Raw genomic sequence first — 26,825 nt, 5'->3', positions numbered from 1 at the left:
TGCTTAGCAGTATAACGCTTTTGCTCCATCTACATCACTGCAAATGGCAAGACTGCATTCTTTTTTATGGCTCAATAATATTCTATTGTACACATTGTACATATATTCTATTGTACATATTCTTTATTCATCTATCAAGGGACACTTGGGCTGCTTCCATAATTTGGCTATTATAAATAACAATGCTATAAAAATAGAAGTACACATATCCCTTTGAGTTAGTTTTTTGTATTTGGGGGATAAATAGCCAGTAGTGCAATTACCGGACCACAAAATAGATGTATTTTTAACTTTCTGAGGAAAGTCCATACAGCTTTCCCGAGTGGCTGCACCAGTTTCCATTCCCACCAAGAGTGCACAAGGGTTCCTTTTCCTCCACATCCTGGCCTTGTTACTTCTTGTCTTTTTGATTCTAGTTATTCTGACAGATGTAAGCTGGTATTTCAGTGTGGCTTTGATTTGCATTTCCCTGATGATGAGTGATGTTGAACATCTTTTCATGTGTCCATTGGTCATCTGGATGTCTTCTTTGGAGAAATATCTGTTCATGTCTTCTATTTTTATTGGATTATTCTTTTTTTAGGTGTTGGATTATATAAATTTTTTATATATTTTGGATACTAACCCTTTATTGAATAAGTCATTTGCAAGTATCTTCTCCTATTCAATAGGTTGTCTTTTAGTTTTGTTGATTGTTTCCTTCACTGTGCAGAAGTTTTGTCTTGATGTAGTTTTCTTTGCCTCAGGAGACCTACCTAGAAAAACGTTGCTAAGGTTGATGTCAGAGACATTTCTGCCTGTGCTCTCTTCTAGGACTTTTATGGTTTTAGGTCTCACATTTAAGTCTTTAATCTGTTTTAAGTTTACTTTTGTGTGTGGTATAAGAAAGTGGTCCAGTTTCATTCTTTTGCATGTTGCTGTCCAATTTTCCCAACACCATTTGTTGAAGCGACTTTTTCCCATTGCATATTCTTTCCTGCTTTGTCAAAGATTAATTGACCATATACTTGTGGGTTTATTCCTGAGTTTTCTATTCTGTTCCATTGATCTATGTGTCTATTTTTGTGCTGCTAAACAGTTTTTGATGACTACCGCTTTGTAATCTAACTTGAAGTCTAGAATTGTGATGTCTCCAGCTTTGCTTTTCTTTTTCAAGACTGTTTTTGCTCTTCAGGGTCTTTTGTGCTTCTATATAAATTTTAGGATTATTTGTTACAGTTCTGTGAAAACTGTTGTTGGTATTTTGACAGAGATTACATTAAATGTGTGGATTGCTTTGGGTGGACTCAACATTTTAACTATATATGTTTTTCCAATCTGTGAGCGTGGAATGTCGGTTTCCATTTGTTTGTGTCATCTTTAATTTCTTTCAACAATGTTTTATAATTTTAAAGAATATAGGGCTTTCACCTCTTTGGTTAAGTGTATTCCTAGGTATTTTATTATTTTGGTATAATTGTAAATAGGATTATTTTCTTAATTTCTCTTTCTGTTGGTTCATTATTACTATATAAAAATGCAACAGATTTCTCTATGCATTGATTTTATATCCTGTAACCTTAATGAATTAATTTATCGGTTCTAGTAGTTTTTTGGTGGAGTCTTTAGGATTTTCTATATATAGTATCATGTCATCTGCAAAAATTGCAAGTTTTACTTCTTCATTTCCAATTTGGATGCTCTCTGTTTGTTTGATTGCTGTGGCTAGGACTTTCAGTACTATGATGAATAAAAGTGGTGAAAGTAGACATCCTTGTCTTGTTCCTGACCTTACAGGGAAAGCTCTGTTTTTCCCTATTGAGTAGGATATTCACTGTGGGTTTTCCATTCATGGCCTTTATTATAGTTGAGATCACTGGAAAATTTTAACACCCTGTAGAGTGAACATTCCTATGAAAATCAAAATCATAGGACTCTTTATTGGCTGGCCTTATAATTACATTAAAATCCTAACCCTTTATACCTTAGACTACAATACCTTATATGATCTAGTCCCTGCTTTCTTCTCCAAATTCACTTCCTGTCATTCCTACCTTTCCTATCAACAAAACCAGATTTTCCGCCCTTCCAATATGTCTTAATACATTCCCTTCTTAAGGTCTTGAATTATGCTGCCACTTTGGCCTGGAAGGTTCTCTCTGCTAGAGCTACCTCCTGTGCATGGTATAAGTCTCAACTAAAAGGTCACCTCCTCAGGGTGCCTGGGTGGCTCAGTGGGTTAAGCAGCCGACTTCAGCTCAGGTCATGACCTTGCAGTTCCTGGGTTCGAGCCCCACAACAGGCTCTGTGCAGACAACTCAGAGCCTGAAGCCTGCTTTGGATTCTGTGTCTCCCTCTCTCTCTCTGTCTCTCCCCTGTTCACTCTCTGTCTCTCTCTCTCTCTCAAGAACAAATAAACATTAAAAGGTGACCTCCTCTGGGGCGCCTGGGTGGTGCAGTCAGTTAAGCGTCCGACTTCAGCCAGGTCACGATCTCGCGGTCCGTGAGTTCGAGCCCCGCGTCAGGCTCTGGGCTGATGGCTCGGAGCCTGGAGCCTGTTTCCGATTCTGTGTCTCCCTCTCTCTCTGCCCCTCCCCCGTTCATGCTCTGTCTCTCTCTGTCCCAAAAATAAATTAAAAAAAAAAAAAAAAAAAAAGTTGAAAAAAAAAAAAGGTGACCTCCTCTGAGGCTTTCTCTGCCTACTCTACATACAGAAGACACTTCTACTTTCTACCCTTCTGCTTTACTTTATTTTATTCTCAATACTTATTACTACAAAAAACTATATTAATTTACTACTGTATCTGTACCTTGTCTGTCTCCAAGCACTCACCTCTACTTAAATGTAAGCATCATGAAGGCAGAGACTTATATCACACACAGGAGTACCTGCCACATAGTGAGCACACTGTATTTGCTGATTTAACTAGGCATCTGGGCTGATCTCTCACAGCATAGCCTATTACTAATTACTACCCTCAAAGTCAAAGGTCAAGAAAAAGTCAAGCTGCAAACCATCTGAATTTATTAGTGGTAGATTTTTTTTTTTTAAGGTGGTAAAGAATATGTATAATTGGGGTCTATGGTTAAAGCCAACTGATCTTCATACAAAAGTATGGACAAAAAAAGCTCATCTGTACAGTGTAAAAAGAAACTGGAGCATATTTTCAAAGGTACAATATACTAGTATGTCGGTGGTTTGAGCAGGGAATTAAAGAATTGCTCTTGCAAGGAATGGTAAAAACTACATTTTATGCCCAATAAAGTGTCATGACTTAGAACTTTATCCAAACCATTGTTTAGAGCATTAACAAAGTTAAATGGGTTTCTATAAATTCTATATAAAACTATTTATCTTTTTCTAAGTTTATCTATTTTGAGAGAGAGAGAGCACTTGTGTGCCTGCACAGAACCTGACATGGGGTTCCATCTCATGAACCATGAGATCATGACCTGAGCCAAAATCAAGAGTTGGATGCTTAACCGACTAAGCCACCCAGGTACCCCTATACAAAAGTATTTAAATGTTTATTGTAGATCGCTGGCCTGGAAATATAATGTTCAAAGTTTCTCAAACTTATTTGACCATGGAATGCCTTTCTTTAAACTACTAATTTACATATCTTGGAAATCAATTTGGGAAAAGCTTCTGCAGAGTTCATAAAGTTACTGTGTTAGCCAACTATGAGAGCCGACCATTTAGTCTGATCCTTACTAGTTTAGAGAACAAGTTTTTTTTCCAATTGCTTTATTCATTGAAGCTTTTAACCAAAATTACCTGGTTCCTCTGTGCTTTTTAATTTTTTTTTTTTAGCATTTATTTATTTTTGAGACAGAGAGAGACAGAGCATGAACGGGGGAGGGTCAGAGAGAGAGGGAGACACAGAATCGGAAACAGGCTCCAGGCTCTGAGCGGTTAGCACAGAGCCCGACGCGGCGCTCGAACTCACAGACTGCAAGATCATGACCTGAGCCGAAGTCGGCCGCTTAACTGACTGAGCCACCCAGGCGCCCCCCTCTGTGCTTTAATAGAATGTTTTCTTCTGACTCATATATTAATGTATTTATTTCCTTATATTACTACACTATATAAAGTCTTTAAATCTATACTGCATAAAGCTGGTGCAGCCACTCTGGAAAACAGTATGGAGGTTCCTCAAAAAACTAAAAATAGAACTATCCTATGACCCAGCAATTGCACTACGAGGCATTTATCCAAGGGATACAGGTGTGCTGTTTCAAAGGGACACATGCACCCCAATGTTTATAGCAGCACTATCAACAATAGCCAAAGTATGGAAAGAGCCCAAATGTCCATCAGTGGATAAATGGATAAAGAAGATGTGGTATATATACAGTGGGGTATTGCTCGGCAATCAAAAAGAATGAAATCTTGCCATTTGCAACTACGTGGATGGAACTGGAAGGTACTATATGCTAAGTGAAATTAATCAGAGAAAGACAAATATCATATGACTTCACTCATATGAGGACTTTAAGAGACAAAACAGATGAACAGAAGGGAAGGGAAACAAAAATAATATAAAAACAGGGAGAAGGACAAAGCATAAGAGACTCTTAAATATGGAGAACAAACAGAGGGTTACTAGAGGTGGTGTGGGAGGGATGATGAGCTAAATGGGTAAGGGGCATTAAGGAATCTACTCCTGAAATCATTGTTGCACTATATGCTAATTTGGATATAAATTTTAAAAAATAAAATTAAAAAAAATCTATACTGCATAAAGCCTCTATATAGTTGTGGGCATCCTTGTCTTCTTATTAAATACAAATAGCTTCAGTACTTAAATATATAATACAATATTTACTTTAAATTTTGGTAAATAATTTTTGTAAGAGTTTTATTAATTTCTTCCTATTCCTATTTTACTTAGAACTTTTACTGGGGGGGGGGGGGCATCTGGGTGGCTCAATCCATTATGTGTCTGACTTCGGCTCAGGTCATAATCTCACAGTTTGTGGGTTTGAGCCCTACGTCGGGCTCTGTGCTGACAGCTCAGGGTCTGGAGTCTGCTTTGGATTCTGTGTCTCCCTCTCTCTCTGTCCCTCCCCCGCTCACATTCTCTTTCTCTCAAAAATAAACATTAAAAAAAAAATTTTTTTTAAAGAACTTATACTGGGAAAGACGACTAAATTTTATCAAATGTCAATGTTATCATATAATAATATCATGTGATTTGTAATTTTTCATTTGTTAACGAATTATCTTAAAAATTTCTTGATGGTAAAATTTCTTAATTGTAAAATATTCTTGCATTTCTAGAATAAGCCTTACCTGGTCATGAGATACTATTAATTTAGATTAGCTGCTAAATTCCCAAAGAAATCAGAAAATTTATTTGCTAAAATTAGGAATGTCACTTTAAACATACATAATTTAAGTTTTGGAAAGATAACAAGACAAAGAAAAAAAAAAACAAGTTAGAACTACATAGGTCTATTTACCAGAAATTTTAATCAAATTGTCTTATCCTGTTTCAGTCATATTCTGTATAGATTCCCAAATTTTAGTTCCTTTCAGATCAAATTAATTTTTAAATTGTGCTATGGGAGTAAAATTATACCTTTTGTCTGTTACTCTAAAGATTAATTCCAGAATACACAAACTATCCAAAAATGTCAATAGCAATTTTGAAGGTAAATGAGGCAAAATATAAATAACAGAAAGTAAAGATGAAAGACAAAATAGCCTAAAAACAAAATATATTTTATCTAAAATACGTTTCACCTAAATAACACCATCTATATTTTTTAATTTATAAAATTTTCCATTGCAATTTCTCCATAACATTACCTACAGTGCATTCTTGTGAACTACTCTTAATACTAAAAATTAATCATACAATTTAATAATATAGGGAAAAGCTGCTCAAATATTTCCTATAATATTCTTGAGTTCTAGGCCAACAGATACAATACAAAAGAATCTTAATAACTACTTAATCAATTTTTTCAGTTATTACTTCCAAAAAATAATAATTTAAACAATAAACTTATATTAGCTATTAGACTCAGAAATCAATCTTTATTATAAAAACTAATAAATTATTAGTCACAACTTCAAAGTGATTTGAGTCCACTTAATAGCATGAGTCTGATCCATTGAGCACCCTAATAAACTGTACTGGAATTTATGCCAACTCTCATTTTCATAGTTTTATTTATTTAAACAAACCTTATACTATAAAAGTTAAGAACAAGAATATGTACTTTTTTTCAAGTTTTTACTTAAATTCCAGTTAGTTAAAATACACCATTATATTAGTTTCAGGTGTAGAATTTAGTGATTCATCACTTACATATAACACCCAGTGCTCATCACAAGTACCTGCCTTAATACCTATCATCCATTCAGCTAATTCCCTATCCCTCCCCACCACCCTCCCCTCTCAGTTTGTTGTCTATAGTTAAGAGTCTGTTTTCTGGTTTGCCTGTCTTTCTTCCCCTGGTTCATCTGTTTAATTTCTTAAATTTCACATGAGTGAAATCATGTGTGTATTTGTCTTTCTCTGACTGACTTACTTTGCTTAGCATAATACTTTCCAGCTCCATCCAAGTCGCTGCAAATGGCAACATCCCATTCTTTTTTATGGCTGAGTAATATTCCATTAATATATATCTACCACATCATCTTCATCCATTCATTAGTCAATGGACATTTGGGCTCTTTCCATAATTTGGCTATTGTTGGTGTATGTATGCCGTGTCTAATCACGCCCAAGCAGAAGTCTAGGGTTTCATTCTCTGGAGAGGTCTCTGAACTACAGGATATAAGGCACATATCCTCACCCTTTCCCTAACCCTATCCTAAACCCTAACCCTAGATGTGTGTGCCGGGGGGGGGGGGGGGGGGGGGGGTGAGGACAAGGAAGATGTAATGTGTATGTGTACACACACACACACACACACACACACACACACACACACACACACAATGGAATATTATTCAGCAATGAAAAAGTATGAAATCTTGGCATTTCCAACAACCTGAATGGAGCTATAGAGTATTATGATAAGTGAAATAAGCCAGAGAGAGAAACACAAATACCATATGATTTCACTCACATGTGGAATTTAAGAAATAAAACAAATGAGCAAAGGAATAAAAAAAGAGAGAACAACAAACCATGAAACAGACACTTAACTATAGAGAACAAAACTAATGGTTGCCAGAGGGGAGGTGGGTGGGAGGATGGGTGAAATAGGTGATGGGGATCAAGGAGTGTACTTATGTGATGAGTACCAGGTGTTGTATGGAAATGCGGAATCACTATATTCTACAAATGAAACTTGGGCTCTGTGATGACAGCTCAGAGTCTGCAGCCTGCTTCAGATTCTGTGTCTCACTCTCTCTCTTCCCCTCTGCCACTCATGCTCTGTCTCTCTCTCTCAAAATAATAAACATTAAAAAAATTTAAAGAAAGTAATATTACACTATATGATGATGGAATAAAAGTAAAAACTTAAAAAAAAGAGAAACAAAAGAATATGTAAACATCAGGATTCCTAACACTCTATTTCCTACTTTACTGTCCAGCATGTAACAATACAAATATTAAAGAAAATACTGAAAGATATTAATGTATTAGGTGAATTATCAATAGTACTCACGCATCATTTGAGCAAGTCATAAATTCTCCCTTTATTTTGGGATGCCATGAGCCAGTATGAAGCATTGCTGTATGACCCTTAAAAAATGAAAATACAGGAAAAAAGATATTTAAAAAGATTTAAAAATAAATAAAATGACCAGAAACTGATATGTCATGCTTTAAAGTTAAACTTTTTAGTCCTCCCAAGACCACACTATTTTAATTACAAACATAGTATGCTACGCCAATTTTATTTCATAATATGCCTTGTTTATTTCATTTTGTTTAATTCTCCATATAATTCTCCTGCCCAGAAATTAACACAGTGCTTATACAGAACAGGTGCTTAATAAGTAAGGAAATAGAGAAGAAACTGAGAGTCTCTCTTTAGGAAAGATGTAAATGGAAAAACCGTAATAAGAGGGAGATAGGCCCTTCTTTAAAGACTCTTTTCTCAATGGAAAAGAAGAAAAAAAAAGTATTTGCAAATAATCAAGGCAAAAGCAAGAGGTTAAGGGAAAAAAATTTACACTTCTTAAAAATGTGTCCACAATCTTGATTCAACCATACATCTGTAAGAATAAATATGTGAGAAAAGGAGAGACATCTTTAAAATGATTCAAGATTAACCCTTCTAAGAGCATAATTTTAAAATACTGTAAATAAAATAATGTGATGTTGGTAAACAAACTGACACACAGAGAGTACATATCAAACATAAATACACACATACACACACATTCCCCATCTAGGTGCAAAGTCAGCTAGAGTGACCTCATACGGTATGTTCAGATGGGGCAGAAAAGAGCCTAATACTTAATAATGGAAAAATAGTCCAAATAATAATGGAAAAAGAGTCCAAAATAAAACTATGCTATAAGAAGCAAAATGTACATCTTTAAATGATTTAGAAGGAAAATAACTGTATCTCTCTGGAAAGAATGAATTGGAACTGGAGTACCCACATATAAACCTAGAGACCATCTACAGTCCAAGTTGCTCACAAAGTCTCAAACAGGACCTGGCCAACTCATGACAATTTGCTTATGTTTACTGGGTAGAACAGGGACCACAGATGTGCAGTAGGGAAGCATGAACTGAAGTAATGGGACCAGATGGGAAGTCTGAGATTCCACTTTCCTCTCCTGAATTTAAGATTGCATATTTAACTATCAACTTGACATTTCCATTTGCATCTCCTAGGCATTTCAAACATAATAATAGGTCCATTAGGGAAATCTGTTTCTTACTGCCCACTTCATCTGCAATCAACTTCTTCCCTAGTTGCTAAAACTACAAACGTGGGGGTCATCCTTAAATACTACAATAACCATAAACCTAAAACCCTCTCTCTGTCCACCCAAATTCAATCCATGAGCGAGTCCTCTCACTTCAACCCAAAATACACCTTAAATCTATCCACTTTTCTCATTATTCCCTACTACCACTCTTGTAGAAGCCAACATTACCTCAGTTATTACACAGTAAACAGGTCTGTCACTAGTCTCTCCACTTCTATTCCTGCGTCATGTGCTCCACCTAGCAATCAATATAGTCTTTTAAAAATACACCTCTGGGGCACCTGGCTGGTTCGGTTGGTTAAGTATCTGACTCTTGATTTCGGCTCAGGTCATGATCTCACAGTCATGAGACTGAGCCCTGTGTTGGGCTTGCCACCAAGCACAGAGCCTACTTGGGATTCTCTCCCTCTTTCTCTGCCCCTCTCCCATTCACGCTCACATTCTCTCCTTCTCTCTCTCTCTTTCTCTCTCTGAATAAATAAACTTTAAAAATAAATAAAAACATTTTGTGTATTTTATGTAAATAAATAAAAACATTCTAAAACCACCACTAGTTATTGTCCTCTACTGGCTCCCCAACCTCTTTAGATCGTCTACAACTACTCACATGTTCAGTCTCTTGCTTTCTTTACAACTGCACTTATTTTGTCCTCCCTCTTCCCCAACAGACATGAATCCACTGGCCTCCTTTCATTTCCTCTAATACAACCAGCTCGTTCCCTGAATCAAGGCCTTCTCGTATGCTTTTCCATTTGTGGGAAAGCTCTTTACTCTACTTTTACATGACTGGCTTCCATTCCTTCAATCTCAGTTTACATGCCACTTATTCAAATAAGTATGACCTAGCTCTGTCTCTGCGTCCATATGGCCTATTCTGTTGTTCTCTTCCAATGTACCTGTCCATTTCCTTAATAATAGTCACCATGATTTATAATTCTGTATCTATTAACTTATTATCAGATTTCTGAAACTGCTGATGTTTTGCATATTCAAAAACAAATAAATAAGGCTGGGAGAAACCTAAAATTCAATATAAACAGAAACAAATCAACCCTACTGTATTTCAAGTGAACAATAAAAACACTGAAAGAATAAACTGAAGGTAATAACTCAAGTAACTATATACCCTGTCCTGGGTTAAATGGTGGCCCCCAGAAAGAAATGCTCACGTCCTAACCACTGGAAGCTGGGAATGTAACCTTAAAGAGTCAGAAGAGAAGAAGACACAAAGAGGAGAAAGCTCTGAGAAGATGAAGGCAGAGACTGGAGTCATGCTGCCACAAGCCAGGGAAAACCCGGAGTTTCCAGAAGCTGGAAGTAGCATGGAAGGATTCCCCTAGAGCCACTAGAGGGAGCATGGTTGTGTCAATACCTTGATTCTAAGACTTCTGGCCTCCAGAAATGTGAAAGAATTTCTGTTGTTAAGCTACTAACTGTGTGGTAATTTATTACAGCAATCCTAGGATATGAATACATACCCTCAGGCTAAAGACCAAAAGAACTATAGGGGTACCTGGATGGCTCAGTTGGCTAAGCATCCAACTCAGGCTCAGGTCATGATCTCATGATTGTGAGTTCGAGCCCCCTCCCTGACCCCGTCAGGCTTTGTGCTGACAGCTCAGAGCCTGAAGCCTGCTTCATATTCTGTCTCTATCTCTCTCTATCCCACCCCTGCTTGTGCACTATGTCTCTCTCTCAATTGTAAATAAACATTAAAAAAAAAATTTTTTAAGACCAAAAGAACTATAAATAAATATTTAATTCTAGTTAATATATCTGTTTCTTTTTTGCAGTGGTATGCATTAACAATTCTGAAACTGCTTTCGTTACAACGAAGAATTAAGCAAATGAGGAAATATGCTGAGGACCATGAGAGTCGCCTTTCCTGCTGTTAGAGAAAGGAGTTCCAAAAGTGGAAAGAAGAAAGACTAGAAAGAACTCTATGGGTTTTGACTGAAATTATGGGTATCAGTATGAACCCATGATTTCTAACAGGTAGATACAAATATAGGTGTGTGTGTGCGTATGTAAGTTATTATCTAGCTTTGTATGCTGAGAATGACTAGTAGGAATGACACCCAGCAACCCTAGGACAGAGATCCTAGTTTCTAAATTGCATTCTCCATTTAAGAGGAAACCAGACTCCTTGGAGAGAAGTTTGATTCTTGTTCAAACAACATGAACATGGAACATGTGGTTTACCAAAAAACAAGCAAGTGCAAAAATGATGGGGATATATTAAAGAATAAAGTGCAGGTTAAGGGACTTCCACTGGGACAATTAGAGCATCAAAATAAATAACAAAAGTAATAGATTAAATAGTAATAGTAAAAGCATTTACTAACTTAAGAACTCCTGGGTGAATATTAATAAATAAGTAAGAGAAAACTCTTCCTTACCATAGAAAAATCACCATTTTACAATCATCACAGTAATAATTGATCCAGGCAAGAATCATCAATGGATGCTAAAACTAGCAGAGAAAAGTCTGGTAATGAACAGGGTATTTCCATGCTATCAAAATCTCCCTGGAAACTGCTTAATAATTACAAAGAGAAAATAGTAGAGAAGAGATCTGTTATTACACTACCTGAAACAAGTCATCCAAATTAACATCACCAGCACTGCGATGCACAGGTAGCACGTACTTCGCGATATGAGGACGCAAGAAGGACCCAATATTGTTTCTGTGACAGCCTTTCTAGAAATGCATACCCAAACTCTCATGATGAGGAAAACCAGACAAAATCAAATCCTACATCTCTTGCTACATATTTACAACTTCTACACATTTACAAAAGAAATGGCTTATAGTTTTCAAATATACCAAAGTTTCTTTTAACAAAGGCAGAGAACTATTCCCAATTAAAAGAGACAAAAGCCATGGCTACTGAACTGGTGGGAATATAATCAAAAAGGAGATTGTTGAGATAACCATGGACTACAGATTAAATAGCATTTCATCAATGTTAAATTCATAGTTATGTAAAAAGATCATATTATTATTAGGAAAACCACACTGAAGAATTTAGGAGTAAAGGAACATGATGTCTGCAAGTTATTTCAAAAGTCAGGGAATATTAGGGGCGCCTGGGTGGCGCAGTCGGTTAAGCGTCCGACTTCAGCCAGGTCACGATCTCGCGGTCCGTGAGTTCGAGCCCCGCGTCGGGCTCTGGGCCGACGGCTCGGAGCCTGGAGCCTGTTTCCGATTCTGTGTCTCCCTCTCTCTCTGCCCCTCCCCCGTTCATGCTCTGTCTCTGTCTGTCCCAAAAATAAATAAAAAACGTTGAAAAAAAAAATTTAAAAAAAAAAAAAAAAAAAGTCAGGGAATATTAAACGCACACACATAATTCTAATGTATGCGCAAATACGTATGAGTGTGAGTGAGGGGGGTATATAAGTGTGGGGGATGGAAAGAGAAGGACAGAGTTTGTGTTAGCTGAGGAAGGAAGAGAGGCGGGGATGGGGGAAGATAAAGCAATGGGGCAAAATATGAACAACTGATGAATCTGAAAAAGGGTATAAGGAAGTTCTAGGTACTATTCCTATAACTTTTCTGTTAATTTGAAACGATATCAAAATAAACACTTAAAAAAATGTCCTGGATGCTCTGTGAAGAAAAGCTTGTTGCAAAGTCAAAAGAGGAATTAAGAGGGCCACCTGGGAAGCCAGTGATGTGGTTCATCTGAACACTGACAGTCGCTTGGACTAGGGCACAGCAGTAAAGTGTTCAGAGGTAAGAAGATTTGGGATACATTTTAAAGAGAGAGACAACAGGTTTCCCTAAAGAACTGGATCTGGGCTGCAACCACAGATGAAGCTGAAGTTTGTGAATTAATCAAGCAACTGTTGTGTAAATGGGTGACTATATAAATAACACATCATTCTCTCTGGCCATGAAGAACATGAACTCTCTTCTGTGTTTAGGAAATTCCCCAAAATATGACTCTTGGTAAAAGACAGAGACTACCTCTCATAGAGAAGTGGAAAAGTCAGGCTCTATCTTTGCCAGCCTCGCTTACAGATGTGACACAGGAATGCAATCTAGCTCTGCCCATTACATTCCCTTGAGCTGTGACTTAAGGACAAGGGAGTGCTATCTTTCCCTGTTAGCTCATTTGGGCCACTGTAACAAAAATACCATAAACTGAGTGGCTTATGAACAATAAACATTTGTTTCTCACAGTTCTGGAAACTGGGAAGTTGAAGATCAAGGTGCCAGCAGATTTAGTGTCTGAACTCCCTAGTTCACAGAGGCCATCCTTTTACTATAACCTCATATGGTGAAGGGGTAAGAAAGGTTTCTTGGGACACTTTGATAGGGCACTAATCTCATTCATGACAGCTCCACTTTCATGGCCTAATCACCTTGCAAAAGCCCCACCTTCTAATACCATCACCTTGGGGTTACAATTTCAAAATATGAATTCTGGGGAATACTCGGTCTAAGGAGTAGTCTGGGGATGATTTTTGCCTTCTCTGTCTCCCGACTTGGGTTCTGGGGCAGTCCACAACTAACAACTGAGAGCAAGAGCAAACAAAGTTCCAAAAAATGGTTCCACTCTCCAGGGCATAGGGGTAGCAGTGGGGGTGAAAGGCCTGAGGAACAAAGTTCTTGTGATCTGACCTACCCTATGCCAGCCAAGCACAAGCAACAAAGCTACCAAGTCTCTCCTCAGTGTTGGCACCAGAAATGGAAGTAGTCCGAACAGGTTAAAGAATCGATTTTCTTCATTTCACACCAGCCAAGTGCCGGCTCTGGGGTGATACTTCTCATCCTCCCACCCAGCGGCAGTGGCCCTGTGAGGTCATTACAGCAGATGAGTGCCAGTAACAAAACAGCGGCTGTTGTCTCAGTAAGAGGAGCAGCCCTTCATAGAAGATACTTGCTGGCTCTCCTAACCCAAACCAGGAAAAAGCCAGTAACAAAGAGGCATGGTGCCTCCTCCCCTGAACCAGAAGCAACAATGACAGCAACCGCTGTGCAGCACTTTTGACACTCCATGCTTTCTAGTAGGCCAGTATTAACAAGAAAGCAGATCACCTACCAACATATGTAGAATAGAATCCTTCTGATACTCTATGCTTTACCTCGGGAAAATGCCAACAATGGGTAGCCACACTGCCTTTTCCCACCAACACAGAGAAACAGCTGCTGTGGGGGCGCCTGAGTGGCTCAGACAGTTAAGTGTCTGACTCTTGGTTTTGGCTCGGGTGATGATCTCACGGTTTGTGAGTTCAAGCCCCATATCAGGCTCCGCACTGCAGTGAGTAGCTTGCTTGGGATTCTCTCTCTCTCTCTCTCTCTCTCTCTCTCTCTCTCTCTCTCTCTCTCTCTCTCTCTTCGTCCCTCCCCCACTCTCAAATAAATAAACTTTTTAAAAAAGAAAAAGCAGCTGCTGTGGGTTAGAGAAATTTTTATTTTTCACCTCAGTCCAGCTTTGCCAGGAGGCATAAGCTACAGTATGGGAACTGCTACAATGCATAAGAGTGATTTTCCAGCAAGAACATCAGAACAGAAACCCGTGAAAGACAGTAAAGGGAAAATCATAGGGTGAAGGGTTTAAAAAGCTGGAGAAAAATGTCCTTTAAATCTGTACAAAAAGTCCTGCACTCACTCCTGAGGTGTACTGTGTGAAACCTACCAGAATCAACCTAAGAAAAGCATTGAGAAGCAAACATGGTATGGACTAGCAGCCAGGGTCCATATGGATCCCTGGATAACATGTACATGGGGCAAACCAGAATAACATACAAATGCCTTGAAAATTAATACTGCAAGGAAAAACAGCTCACAGGAGGCAGGTCAGGATTTAGAGTCTAAAACTAATCAGGTTGACCCTCAGCCAAAAAAGCAACTTCACAGACAAACAAATGAAAACCCACCATTCTCTAGAGGTTTTGGACAGGACTCAGAATATCAGAACACAATATTCAAAATGTGAAAGATACAACCCAAAATTAATCATACAAAGAACCAGGAAAATCTAACCAGCTCCCAAGAAATAAGATAAAAGATGCCGACCACAAAATGACCCAAATGTTGTAATCAATATTTTAAGAAAAAGACTTAAAATCGGTGTTTATGACCATGATACATAAAGGAAAACAAACATATCTGAAACAAATGCAAAGATATAAGTGACCAGCAAGGAAAAATAAACTATTAAAATGGAAACCTGGTCATATTGAAAAATAAAATAATGGGAATAAAAAATTCACTGTAGGGGCCCAATAGTAGAATGGATATGTCAGAGGAAAGACTCAATGAACTTGAAGACAGATTAATAGAAATAATTTAATCTAACAGGAAAAAATGAGCAGAATCACAGAAAGTGCTGAGACAATAGCAAAAAGTTTAGTACTTGTATTACATACGACTTAGGAGAAGACAGCCAGGTACAAACAAATATTTGAAGAAATAACTAAAAATTTCCCCAAAATGGTGAAGGAGGTAAATTTACAGGTCCAAGAACTTCAGTGAATACCAAACAGGATGAACAAAGCAAAAAATAATAATAATAATAAATAAATAAATGTTTTAAAGCCTACGCCTTGACACATAATAAACTATTAAAGTCCAAAAGAGAAATAGGGGGAAAATTTCAAAAAGCAAATATAAAAAACAACACATTACATAAAGAAAAACAAATATTTGAATTACTGCATAATTATTCAACAAAAATAAAGCCAGAAGACAGTGGACCAACATTTTTAAAGTGCTGACAGAAAAATACTGCCAAGTTAAATGTATAGAAAATGTACTTTGGGAATGAAGGTGAAATAAAGACACTGCAAGATGAAAGAAAACTAAGAGAACTTGTCACCAAAAGAAATGTGACAGAAATTGAAAATTGATCATAAATTTTATATGGAAATTCAAAGAGTAGCTAAGAAATTCAAAAATTATTTTATTATTTCAAGAATACTTACTATACAGTTGGACCCCTACTTCATACCATGCATAAAAATTAACTCTAAATGGATCACAAACCTAAATGTAAGAGCTAAAACTATAAAACCCTTGGAAGAAAACATAAGCATAATTCTCCATGACTGTGGGTTAGGCAATGACACTAAAGGCACAAAACAAAGGAAAAAATAAATTGAGCTTCATCAAAATTTAAAACTTTTGTGCTTCAAAGGACACCATCGAGAACATGAAAAGACAACCCAAAGAATGAGAGAAAATATTTGCAAATCATATATCTCATAAAGGACAAATATCTAGAATATATAAACTGTTAGAACTCAATAGTAAAAAGACATATAACCCAATTTTAAAATGGGCCAGGATTTGAATAGACATTTCTCTAAAGAAAATTTACAAATGGCTAATATATACACAAAAAGATGTTCAAAACAGACCACAGGGATACCACTTCGCACCCTCTAAGATGATTATTAAACAACAACAACATGAGAAACCACAAGTGTTGACAAGGATGTAGAAAAACTGGAACCCTCATACACTACTGGTGGGTAGGTAAAATGTTATAGACACTTTGGAAAACAGTCTGGCAGTCCCTCAAAATGTTAAACACAGAGTTACCATAGGACCCTAAAATTCCACTCTTAGGTATACATCTAAGAGAAATGACAGCATACCTCTGCACAAAAACTTGTACATGAATGTTCATAGAAGCATTATTCATAATAATAAAAAAGTGGAAACAGCACAAACGTTCATCAACTTGAGAAGAGATAAATGTGGTATATCCATACAATCGAATATTATTTGGCAATGAAATTAAATATTGATACAACATGGATAAATTTCAAAAACATGCTAAGTGAAAGAGCCACATATTGTATGATCCCATTTTCTGATATCCAGAAATGCCAAATCTATAGAGACAGCAGATTAGTAGATTAGTAGTTGTGCAAGGCTTCAAGGGGTGGTAGACTTGGGGATGCTGGCTAAGGGACAGGGAGTATTTTATTTTTAATAGATTACTTCTTAGGACAGTTTTAGGTTCACAGCAATATTGAGAGGAAGGCACAGAGATTTTCCATAAAGCCCTTGCCCCCCACATGCATAGCTTTCCCCTATTATCAATATTCCCCATCACAGTAGTACATTTGTTACAACTGATGAACCTACACTGACACATCATTATCATCCAAATGTCACAGTTCATATTCAGGTTCACTCTTGATTTCGTACATTCTATGGATCTGGACAATTTATACTGACACATATCCATCATTATAACATCATACAGACTAGTTTCATTGTCTTATCATACAGACTAGTTTCATTGTCTTAAAAATCTTCTGTGCTCTGCCGAATCATCACTCCTTGCCCCTTACCCCTGACAAACATTAATCTTTTTATTGTCTCCGATAGTTTCTTTTGGGGATGACAAAATGTTCTAAAATGGATTGTGGTGATGACTGCACACTCCATGAATATACTAAAAACCACTGAACATAACGAACTAAATGAGTAAATGTTATGGTTTACATATTCAATCTCAACATTAAAAATTAAAAAAGAAAGACTACTTCAAGTGAAAGGGAAATAATTACAAAGAGAAACTGGAATATAAGCAATGAAAGGACAACAAAAGAAAGGATAAATACCTGAGTAAACAGAACAATATTTTTCACCTTTAACTTTTGTTGAGAACAAAAATTATTATCGTTGCCTATAGGATTTTCAACATATGAAAACGGAACATACAACAACTACATCAGGATTGGGGGAAGAGCCTATGTGGTTGCACAATTTCTATTTTTCACCTGATATGGTAAAATATTAATTCTAAGTAGATTATATATAATTTAATATATTTTTATAGTTCCCTAGAACCACCACTTAAAATACTATACAAAGAGCATAATTAAAATCCAACAGTTAAAAAAAATGGAATTCTAAAAATACTCAGATAATTTAAAAGAAATTAGGAAAGATGAGGCACTGAACAAAGAACAGAAAGAATCAAAAGTAATAAAATGGTAGAACTAAATCCAACCCTACCAATAATTACATTAAACTTAAAATGAGCTAAACACACCAATTAAAAGACAATGATTACCATCATACATTAAAACACAAGACCTATCAATTAACACTTCTTTCAGGAATCTGACTTGAAATACAATGACACAGAAAGATTAAAAACTAAGAGTCGAAAAAAATATAACAAGCACCTTGCCTCAGGGCCTTGCATTTGCTGTTCCTCTTTCTGCATGGCTCCTCAGATACCAATGTACCTGGCTCCCTGGAGGATCCTTTATCCAGACCTCACCCTGAATGCCAATCCCTCAGAGACCTTCCTGAGTACTCTATCTAAAGAAGTCACTCGTTACTCTCTATCCCCTTAATCTGCTTCTTCATAGCACTTACTCTCTGGTTTTGTTATACAGTATACGTTTTGCATATTTTCATGCGTCCCCACTGGCATATAAACTGCATGAGGGTTTTGCCTCCTAGACATTCAATAAATGTCTAGACACTCAATAAATGTTATTGAATAAATCAATACCAAAAGAAATATACCAAGCAAACAATAATTTTTTAAAAGCTTGAGGCGCGGCTGGGTGGCTCAGTTGGTTAAGCGATTAACTCTTGATCTTGGCTCAAGTCATGATCTCACGGTTGTCAGTTTGAGCCCTGCATCAGGCTCTGTGCTGACAGCCCAGAATCTGCTTGGGATTCTCTCTCTCCCTGTCTCTCTCTGTCCCTCTGGCACTTGAGCTCACTCATGCTCTCTCTCAAAATAAATAAAGACAAAAAAAAAAAAAAAAAAAGGCATGAGTGATTATATTAGCATCACACAAGGTAGACATCAGAACAAGAAAAATCACCAGAGATAAGGAGGGACATTATATAATGATAAAAGGATCAATTTACCAAAAAGACAGAGCAATTGTAAGTATACATGCACCCAATACAACAGTTTCAAGACATGAAGCTAAAACTGAAAGAACTGAAAAGACCATTGAAAAAATAAGCACAAAGAAAATCAGCAAGTATACAGAACTCCATGAACTGACTTAACTTTATATAAACAGACTATTCTACCTGGCAACAGCAGAATACATACTCTTCACAAGTGCACACAGAACAGTAACTAAGATAGATCATACTCTAGGTCACAAAACAAACCTCACCAAATTTAAATCCAGCCATATCAATAATTACATTAAACTTAAATGAGCTAAACATTCCCATAAAGGAATTAAACTGGAAATTTGTAACAGAAAGATGACATAAAAATCCCCAAATATTTGGAAATTAGATATTATGCTGCTAAATAATCCATCAGTAAAAGAGGTAGTTCCAAGGGAACTGAATGAAAATGAAAATATATCTCAAAATTTGTGGTACGCAGCTAAAGCAATGCTTATAAGGAATATTATAGCACTACATGGTTCTATTTAAAACAAGGGGCGCCTGGGTGACTCAATCGGTTGAGGGTCCAACTTCAGCTCAGGTCATGATAACGCCATTCACAAGTTCGAGCCCCACATCAAGCTCTGTGCTGGCAGCTCACAGCCTGGAGCCTGCTTCAGGTTCTGTGTCTCCCTCTCTCTCTGCCCCTCCCCACTCACACTCTGTCTGTCTTTCTCTCTCAAAACTAAATAAACATTAAAACAAGAATTAAAAAAAAAGAAAAGATAAAACAAGTCTCTAATTAAAGCATCCACCTTAAAATACTAGGAATTCTAAAAAGAAATAGGAGAGGCAAGCAAAAGGAAAGAAAGCATAAGAACAGAAATCAATGTTGAAGACAGAACTACAACAAAGAAATACAAATGAATGAGATTTTAAAAAATTGCTCTTTGAAAAAAAATCAATAAAATGGGAAAACTTCTTGCCAGACCAAGAAAAAAGAGAAGACACAAATTGCCAACATCAGGAAAAAGAGAAAAAATATGAGCAATGATCTTAAAGAAATATTACTAATAATTCTATGTACATAAATTTGCAACTTAGAGGAAATGGACCAAGTCCATGAAAGTCATAACCTATCCTATCTCAACGCAAGAACAAAGAAATAACATGAATAGTCCTGTACTTATCAAATAAATTGAATTCATAGTTTAAATTTTTTGAAAACAGGAAAAATAAAACTCCAAGCTACACTGGCAAATTCTACTAGACATTTTTAAGTGATGCCATTTATAATGGCTAAAAAAAAAAAAAAAGTAAATTTTAAGTGTAAATTAAGTATGAATTTAATAAAATCTGTTCAGGTGTTCTATGCTAAAAACTATAAAACCTGGAAAAAGAAAAAAAATGACCTAAATAAATAAGAGATATACTGTTGTTGATGGACTGAAAGACTCCAAACAGTTAAGATGTCAATTCTCTCCAAATGATCTTTAAATTCAAAATAATTTCAAACAAAATCACAGCAGGGTTCTTTGCGTATATAAACAAGATGACTGACTCTAAAATGTATGTGAAAAAGAAACTAAAATAGCCCAAAATCAAAACTACAATGAGATATGTCACCTCACACCTGTCAGAATGGCTAAAATCAACAACACAAGAGACAACAGGTGTTAACAAAGATGAAGAGAAAAATGAATCCTCATGCACTGTTGGTGGGAATACAAACTGGTGCAGCCACTATGGAAAACAGTAAGGAGTTTCCTCAGAAAGTTAAAAGCAGAACTACCCTATGATCCAGCAACTGCACTAGTTACCCAAAGAATACAAAAACATTAATTCACAGGTATACATGCACCCCAATGTTTATAGCAGCATTATCAACAATAGCCAAATTATGGAAGCAACCAAAGTGTCCAGTGACTGATGAATGGATAAAGAAGATGTGGTATATATACACACACAATGGAATATTACTAAGCCATAAAAATGAATGAAATCTTGCCATTTGCAGCAACATGGATGGAGCTAAAGAGTATAATGGTAAGCAAAGTAAGTCAGAGAAAGACAAATACCATATGATTTCACTCATATGTGGGATTAAGAAACAAAACAAATGAACAAAGGGAAAAAAAGAGACAGAAACCAAGAAACAGACTCTTAATTATAGTGAACTGATGGTTACCAGGCGGATGGGGGAATGGGGGAATTAGGTGATAAGCATTAAGAAGTGCACTTGTTATGATGTGTGTGTTGTATAGAAGTGTTAAATCACTATATTGTACACCTAAAATTAATATAACACTGTATGTCAACAAACTAGAATTAAAGTAAAAACTTAAAAAAAATAAGAAAGAAACTGGAGCGCCTGGGTGGCACAGTCAGTTAAGCATCCAACTCTTGATCTCAGGTCATGATCTCACGGTTCATGAGTTCGAGCCCCGCATGGAGTTGCACACTGATGGTGCAGAGCCTGCTTGGGATTCTGTTTCTCCTTCTCTCTGCCCCTCCCCTGCTTGTTCTGTCTCTCTCTCTTTCTCTCTCTCTCTCTCTCTCTCTCTCTCAATAAATAAATAAACTCTAAAAAAAAAAAGAAAAGGAAAAAAAAGAAAGAAACTAAAATAGCCCAAACAACTAAAACAAAGAACAAAGTTAGAGCACTCACACCACCAAATTTTAAGATATCCTACAAAGGTGCAATAATCAAGGCAGTGTGGTATTAGTGAAAGGGTATACACATAGCAATGGAACAGAATAGAGAGTCTCAAAATAAACTTTATCAAATATCATCAATTTATATTTGAACAAATATGCAAAGGCAATTCAGTAAAGAGGGGTCAGTCTTTTCAACTGATGATACTGAAATAACTGGTCATTTATATGCCCAGAAAAACAAAACAAAACAAAAAAAAACCTTGACATATTTCTCGTTATACAAAAATCAGCTCAAAATGGATCATAGAATGAGTGTAGAACATTAAAGAGTAAGACTCCTATAAGAAAAATGGATGAAAATCTTTGTGACACTGAGTTCGGCAAAGTTCTTTGACCAAACCTGAAACATGATCCATAAAAGAACTGATAAACTGAACTTCATCAAAATTTTAAAAATTTTACAAAGAGAATGAATAGACCAGGCACACAATGGGAGAAAATATTTACAAGTCACATATTTGAAAAAGGATATACACCCAGAATATTTTGTGAACTCTCAAGAACAATAAGAAAACAAAGATTCCCTACTCCCCCAAAATAGGAAAAAAAATTTTTAATTAAATGGACGCTGCACCAAAGAAGATATAAAATAAAGACAGCAAACATGAAAAGATGTTCAACATCATCAGTCTTTTTTTTTTAATGTTTATTTATTTTTGAGACAGAGAGAGGCAGAGCATGAACGGGGGAGGGTCAGAGAGAGGGAGACACAGAATCTGAAACAGGCTCCAGGCTCTGAGCTGTCAGCACAGAGCCCGACGCGGGGCTCGAACTCACAGAGCGTGAGATCTTGACCTGAGCCGAAGTCGGCCGCTTAACCGACTGAGCCACCCAGGCGCCCCAACATCATCAGTCTTTAAGGAAAGGCAAATTAAAACAACCAACTGCCATTAAAGACCTGTAAGAATGCTAAATTCCAACCACCTGACACTTCCAACCTCCCAGCTGCTGGCAAGGAGGCAGAGCACCAGGACCTCTCATTCACTGCTGGTGGGAATACAAAACAGCACAAACCATTTTGAAAGATATTGGCTGATCTGACCATATGAGATAGCAACCACACTCCTAGGTATTAACTTCACTGATTTAAAATTTTATGCCTACGCAAAACCTACATGCAAATGTTAATGGCAACTTTATTCATACAACTCTGTTGGCAAAACACGTTGGACAATGGGGCAGATGTGAGGTGTCAGGGAAGAGAGGAGTCAAGTAGAACTCAAAGGTGTTTCAGCTGATCAGCTAGTGAGTGATGATGTAATTTACTGAGATAAAGATGACTGCAGTAGGAGGATGTGTAGAAAGAAAAGTCACAATTTCCTTTTTGTGTATTTTGTGTTAAGATGCCTATTATACATCCAGGTGAGACCGTGAAGTAAGTAGTTGGTCATACTGGGCAGGTGAAAAAACAGGCCAAGAAACATAAATTCATAAGTCATCAGTGTCTATACATGACATTTAAAGCTGATGTGGGAAACAAAGGCAAAAGAAAAACTTACATTTCCTTGTAACTTACAGTCCATTCACAAGCCCTTGAAATAGGCAGAGTAACCTTCCCCTGGGGGCTCAGCTGCCTAAATGTTGACACTTTGCTAAGGGCAAAAGGCAATCTTAGCTTAACATTATCCTAACCTCCCAGGATCCTGTGAGTCTACTTTAAACATAAAGGAATTCCTTTGGAAACTTCTTCCATCTTTACCCCGCAAGATATACGTTAGTAATCATCCTCCACTGATACACATCTGAAGGTCTCATGACTGAGGGTTTGCTAGACAGTAATAAATGACCTTTTCCTAACAACAGCTAGCCCCCTCGGGGCCATGGAAACCTTGTCTTCAAAATTGCTTAGAGGCTTGTGCTGTCCCTAACCCCCTCAACCTGACGGTATATAATCAGTCACCCAACACAACCCTAGTGCAGCTCTTTCTACCCACAGGTCCTGTCCCCGTGCTTTATTTTATTTTATTTGGGGGGGGGGGGGGCTTTAAAATTTTTTTTTTTAATTTTTAAATTTTTTATTTTTTTATTTTTATTTTTTTTAATATGAAATTTATTGTCAAATTGGTTTCCATACAACACCCAGTGCTCATCCCAACAGGTGCCCTCCTCACTTTTTTGCTCCAAAGACATCCCAAGAATTCTTTCTTGACTGTTTGCTCCGAACCCCCGTGTTTCCACATCAAAACCGTGTGACCAGATGAGATGAATCAGGAAGCAGATGTAAATACTAGAGAGGGTTCAGTATGAGCTGGACACCCCAACATTCGGATGCTGGAGGACAGAGGAGGAGCAACAAAACCAGAGTGAAAAGGAACACCAAATGAGGTAAGAAGAAAACTGGGAGAGCACAGCAAATCAGAAGTCAGGTACGAAGTTGTTTCAAGAAGTGTAGTGATCAACTGTGTCAAAAGCTGCTGAGAGTTATGGATGGCATCATGAGAACTGAGAACTGCCCATCAGATATGGCATGATGGCAAGCCACCATGAACAGAGAAGTGAGTTAGGTTCCCTTCAATTCTGTGTACCTAAGATATTGAAAGCTAATAATTAGTTGATTGGCTGATAGATTAAAATACATAGGATTATCAGGGGCCCCAGTAATCTCTTTCCAAAACAGAAATTTGTCAGACTATGCTTATTTAAGAAAAAAAATAATAATTTCTAATGCCTAGCAGTAAACAGCTATCTAGTCTAGTTTCACCCCATTAAATATGTGCCTCTATAGCAGGAAAACAGCTCATGATTTGCAATTAAAGGAACACCCCAATAAACCAAGACATACATGCCTGGCTCTGAGGATTTAGAATCTAACTGCCTTGGCTTCCTCACTCTTGCAGACTACTCCATACGTGCATCCCCCTCTGCTTAACTGAGTCCATCTCCCCTGACGTCTCTGCCTGGCCCTGCAATCTAATGGTTGGTATGCTTACCTCCCAGCCAGTTCCTACTTTACCATTTTCCTCTCCCACACCCAGACTCAGGGATTCTACAGAGAGATGCTGCTCGGTCCAGTGCTTAGAACATCACTTCCTATACTTTGAACGGCAACCCAACAACTCACCAACACCATGCAGGTCTTAATGGCAGGCCCCAGAAAACAGGTCTTTTACTGACATTTGTTGATTACAGTTAAAACAGCATCTTGTAATATAAAGGATATTTTTTAAGAGGACCAAAAAAAAAAAAATGATCTCTATTACAGAAGATATTAAGGTAAAAGGACATGAGGTCACCTTAGCTGTTGAGTATCCAGAATACAAACACAAATAATAGGTTAAACTGTAAAACATCTAAAAGACTATGAATGTTGTTTCTTGTTTGTAAAGATAGGAGCATGACAAAGGCAATGGGAATGTTAAGTACCCTTGTGTTAAAACAGTGACCAAAATTAGTCATAACAAAAATCAAGTTCAACTAAGGATTCTTAAATGGATCTAAACAGATTCAGTACTATGGCTAACATTAGCGGAAAAAATTTTAAAGTGACACCTATTAAAGAACAGCCAGTGACAAAAACAGTTTTTCATCAAATAAACTAGTTTTTCTCTCTTTTTTCCTGTATCTAAACATAGACACTCCTGAAAAAAATCCCTTCATTTAACAGACTTAACTGGAAATAGCCTAGAAGAATTAACCATCCATTTTTTCTCATAAATACGTTATGCTTTCCCTGAAAAGAGGACATTACTGAACCATGATCAATATTGGTTTCCCCTAAACACACACACACTCAGATGGGGGACAATCGGCGGGGGTGGGGATGGGGGCGGGGTGCTGATTTATACTATTCTGCACATACTCTTATGGCTACCACATAAGAAAAGCTGTAAAACAGTTGCCCTGATGCACTGCCATCTGTAGTCACTGAATGAGGTGAGGCTCTGTGACCCACCAAAATGAAAGTACCCATGTCTTTCTCATGGTGAGCTAACAGGCAACTCACATGATGAAAAGAAATGCAGCTGAGAATACAGTGTGAACTTCAATCCAAAAGTTCTTCACCAGAGTCCATTCATAGGCTGTTTTAGGAATCACCAAAGTTCCTAAAATTGTCAGCAAAAATCTGTGTGCATATATTTTGCTGCAGAAAACATTTACAGCTTTAGTGCAGGAGTTGGCAGACTTTTTCTGTAAAGGGCCAGATAATGAGTATTTTAAGTTTTGTGGGCCACATGGTCTGTGCTGCAACTATTTAACTCTACCACTGTAGCAAAAAAGCAGGCACAGACAATAGTAAATAGTAAATGAACAGGCATAGCTGTTTCCAATAAAACTTTTATTTACAAAAACAGGGTGCAGGCTGGATTTGGCCCATGGCTGTAGTTTGCTGACCCCAGTTATATTCCATCCATACTCTTAGTCATTTTCTTCTTTAATCAAAGACTCAAGTTCAAGTCTTTCTAGTTCCTTAGCAATTTTAAAATCCATTTGAACGTATTCAAGACATAACTTCAGTCTTCTTTGATCTACTTAACTCCAATGACCTCTTCTAACACTTTTCAACAGCCCCAACTATGGCTAACTCTACCATTACCACAGATAGTTCCTTTTCTGAAACCACGAGTTTCCAATATTTATTGTTTTAACAAATGTTTTTCAGCTGATATGTGCTAGGCTCTAGATATTCCATTTACTGGTCACATAACTTTCTATCTTCCAGTTCAACTTTTTTTTTTTTTTTCCAATATCAACCACTCCTTAGGCATACACCTGAGAGTCCTCTTGCTTTACCTACAATGAACAATCTTTATTCTGGAATAACTCCCTCCTCCCCCCATCATTGTATTCCATTCAAACATCCAGCCTCCCAAATAAGATTCAGGAGTATCACACAAATACACAGAATGACTGTCTCTGCAAATCTACATTCTATAGCCCTTAATGTCCCCCATTTCTTCTAGGCATTTTTTTCTCACAACCCTCAATAGCTATTCGAAGTCTTTACTATTGTACTGAAGGCTTCATCACAACAACTCCCAACACAAAATTAATGACCCTGCCAGTAGTTTCCTACCTAAGACCCACAGCCTACAAACAACTGTGGGTATGAGCCCTCCACAACCCCTCCATTCCCAGTGTAAATATATTCCCTCCTCTCACTGAAAGCCAACTCCTGCCTACTCTTATGCATGATCACAATCACTACCACCTTCTCATGTACTTGCATTATTACCTGGTATGTTTGGTTTTTGCAGGACTGTATTAGTTATGTATGCTGTGTAAGAAATCACTAAACTAAACTAATAAATTGGAGGTGGTTTAAGCCCCTAACAGTTTTGGAGGTCAGAAGTCCATCGCAACGTAGCTGAATTCTTTGCTTAGGGTCTCACAGACTGAAATCAGGATGGTGATAGGGCTGCATTCCTCTCTGGA

At 37.2% G+C, this 26,825-nt stretch overlaps 1 protein-coding gene and 1 long non-coding RNA gene across 2 annotated transcripts in view; both read right to left on the bottom strand.

The window, feature by feature from the left end:
* Nucleotides 1-26,825, bottom strand: part of WDR70 (WD repeat domain 70) — a 299,325-nt gene that overhangs the window by 179,193 nt on the left and 93,307 nt on the right. The window contains exon 9 of the mRNA XM_058717827.1: nt 7,612-7,688. Coding sequence (XP_058573810.1) covers nt 7,612-7,688 — 77 coding nt within the window. The remainder of the gene's footprint in view (nt 1-7,611; nt 7,689-26,825) is intronic.
* On the bottom strand, nt 104-6,826 carry LOC131504919 (uncharacterized). Its single transcript, XR_009258190.1, has 2 exons — nt 2,658-6,826; nt 104-2,411 (listed from the first exon to the last, which is right to left on the bottom strand). It is a non-coding gene; the product is annotated as an uncharacterized LOC131504919 (long non-coding RNA).

The sequence above is a fragment of the Neofelis nebulosa genome, chromosome 1 (genome assembly GCF_028018385.1).
Source record: "Neofelis nebulosa isolate mNeoNeb1 chromosome 1, mNeoNeb1.pri, whole genome shotgun sequence".
NCBI classification, from domain to species: domain Eukaryota; kingdom Metazoa; phylum Chordata; class Mammalia; order Carnivora; family Felidae; genus Neofelis; species Neofelis nebulosa.
This window is presented reverse-complemented; position numbering and strand designations above follow the sequence as displayed.